Genomic DNA, 2600 nt, shown 5'->3' on the forward strand with positions numbered 1-2600 from the left:
GGGAGGCTGAGGCAGGAGAATGGCGTGAACCCGGGAGGCGGAGCTTGCAGTGAGCTGAGATCCGGCCACTGCACTCCAGCCTGGGCAACAGAGCGAAACGCTCTCAAAAAAAAAAAAAAAAGAACATCATCTCTGAAGTCTGGTTTGAGTCCAGTATCTGCTACTTAAATACAATGTACTGGGAAATTATTTAACCCACTGTGTCTGTTTCCAAATCTACCCACAAATGGGAGCATAAGTAAAGGAAAAAGAAACTGAAGGGGTCCAGGGAAAGTTCTTTCCTAATGGAGGAGACACTAGGCATATTTGTATACTAATGAGGATAATCTCCTAGAGAGGTATAAGAGAAAATGGAAGGAGTAGAGTCCTTGAGAAGGTGGCAGGAGATGGTAACCAAATCATTGATAGAATGGGCCTTTGAGAAGAAAAGGGACACTTTCTCCATTGCAATCTGAGATAAGAAAAGATGGGCACAAATGTAGATTTGATGCAAAGAGCAGTTAGGTTATTGGCTGAAAATGAGAGTTGAAGAGGAGCATAAAGTTATGATAACAGAAGACAAAGTATGAGATTATGAGATGCCTGTCTAACTCAGTGGGAAAGTACACCTAAATGGAGAAAGTAGACTTGCCAAGAAGTTTTGACCGGTAAAAGTTTGTCATCTTGAATTTCTTTCGTTTTTTTTCTTTTTCCTTTTTTTTTTTTGAGGCAGTCTTACTTCTTTGACCAGGCTGGAATGCAATGGTGTGATCTCAGCTCACTGCAACCTCCGCCTCCTAGGTTCAAGCGATTCTCCCGCCTCAGCCTCCCAAGTAGCTGGGATTACAGGCACGTGCCAACACGCCCAGCTAATTTTTGTATTTTTAGTAGAGACGGGGTTTCACCATGTTGGTCAGGCTGGTCTTGAACTCTTGACCTCAAGTGATCCGCCCAGCTTGGCCTCCCAAAGTGCTGGGATTACAGACGTGAGCCACCATGCCTGGCCAGTCATCTTGAATTTAAAGTGAAGTCAGTCAGCTTTATTATACGATTTTTCTCCAGCGTAATCTGCTATTTGGGTACAGACACTGAGAAGACAGATGAGTTTCATCTAAGGTTGGCATCTCTTCAAGTGGGTATGTAAACTGAGGCTATCTGCAAGAGAATTACTTTAATGATGAATCATAAAATCTAGACTAATGAAGAAGATGGAGGGCTGGGCACAGTGGTTTACGGCTGTAATCCCAGCACTTTGGGAGGCCGAGGAGGGTGGATCACTTGAGGTCAGGAGTTCAAGAGCAGCCTGGCCAACATGGTGAAACCCCGTCTTTACTAAAAACACAAAAATTAGCCGGGCATGCTGGTGGGCACCTGTAATCCCAGGTACTCAGGAGGCTGATGGAGAATCACTTGAACCGGAAAGGAGGCTGCAGTGAGCTGAGATCACACCACTGCACTCAAGCCAGGACAACAGAGCGAAAATGTCTCAAAAACAGGAAAAAAAAAAGCAGGTAAAGCCAGGAAAGGCCTGGTAGGAAAGTATGTGAAATCAGTGTACCTGAAAGGAGATCAATGATTTGGAAGTTTCCATGACATGGAAGAATTTTGCAGTAGGAGTCTATTTTCTAACTATTAACAGCTATAAGATTCTTGAGGACAGAGACAGTGCCTTTTACGGCCATCCTAACAGATGCTTGCAACTAGCAGGAATGAAGTAATGTTTGCTTATTTGATTAGCCATAGCCCCAATAGCTCACCTGGCAGGTGACAGCTAGTGTATGACAGATCTGGGTCTTCCCAGTTCGGAATTCTCCAAACATTTCTGTGATAGATCCAGTCTCAATTCCACCTAAAAGAGCAATAAGAAATACCTCTTAGCATAATACAAACATTTAGAAACTGTAGTCACAGAAATGTTCTTGGAGCTCAAGAGAAAGATATTTACATAAATTAAAAATTCAATTTCCAACAACCGATTTTTCAAAAATGTATTTTGAGGCTAGCCATGGTGGCTCAGGCCTGTAATCCCAGCACTTTAGGAAGCTGAGGTGGACTGACTGCTTGAATTCAGGAGTTTGAGACCAGCCTGGGCAACATGGTGAAGGCCTGTCTCTACAAAAAATACAAAAATTAGCCGAGCATGGTGGCGGGTGCCTGTAGTGCCAGCTACTCAGGAGCTAAGATGAGAGGATCACTTGAGCCTGGGAGGCAGAAGCTGCAGTGAGCCGAGATCATGCCACTGCACTCCAGCCTAAGCGACACAGTGAGACCCTGTTTCAAAACAAACAAACTAAAAGTATTTTGAAATAATTATAGATTTATAGATAGTTGCAAATAAGGCTAGGTGCGGTGGCTCATGCCTGTAATCCCAGCACTTTGGGAGGCCAAGGCAGGCGAATCACCTGAGGTCACGAGCTTGAGAGCAGCCTGGCCAACATTGTGAAACTTCGTCTCTACTAAAAATACAAAAATCAGCTGGACATGGTGATGGGCACCTGTAATCCCAGCTACTCAGCAGGCTGAAGCACGAGAATCACTTGAACCTGGGAGGCAGAGGTTGCAGTGAGCCGAGATCACACCACTGCACTCCAGCCTGGGTGACAGAGTGAGACTCCTTCTAA

At 44.7% G+C, this 2600-nt stretch overlaps 1 protein-coding gene across 4 annotated transcripts in view; it reads right to left on the reverse strand.

Annotated features, from left to right (window-relative positions):
* The window catches only part of RAD51 (RAD51 recombinase), a 40054-nt gene that overhangs the window by 23063 nt on the left and 14391 nt on the right, over positions 1-2600 (reverse strand). For all 4 annotated transcript variants that reach the window (XM_011989287.1, XM_011989285.1, XM_011989283.1 and 1 more), the window contains exon 5: positions 1737-1828. In XM_011989287.1, the coding sequence (XP_011844677.1) occupies positions 1737-1828 (92 nt within the window). The remainder of the gene's footprint in view (positions 1-1736; positions 1829-2600) is intronic.

This window comes from Mandrillus leucophaeus, unplaced genomic scaffold, assembly GCF_000951045.1.
Source record: "Mandrillus leucophaeus isolate KB7577 unplaced genomic scaffold, Mleu.le_1.0 Scaffold35, whole genome shotgun sequence".
NCBI classification, from domain to species: Eukaryota; Metazoa; Chordata; class Mammalia; order Primates; family Cercopithecidae; genus Mandrillus; species Mandrillus leucophaeus.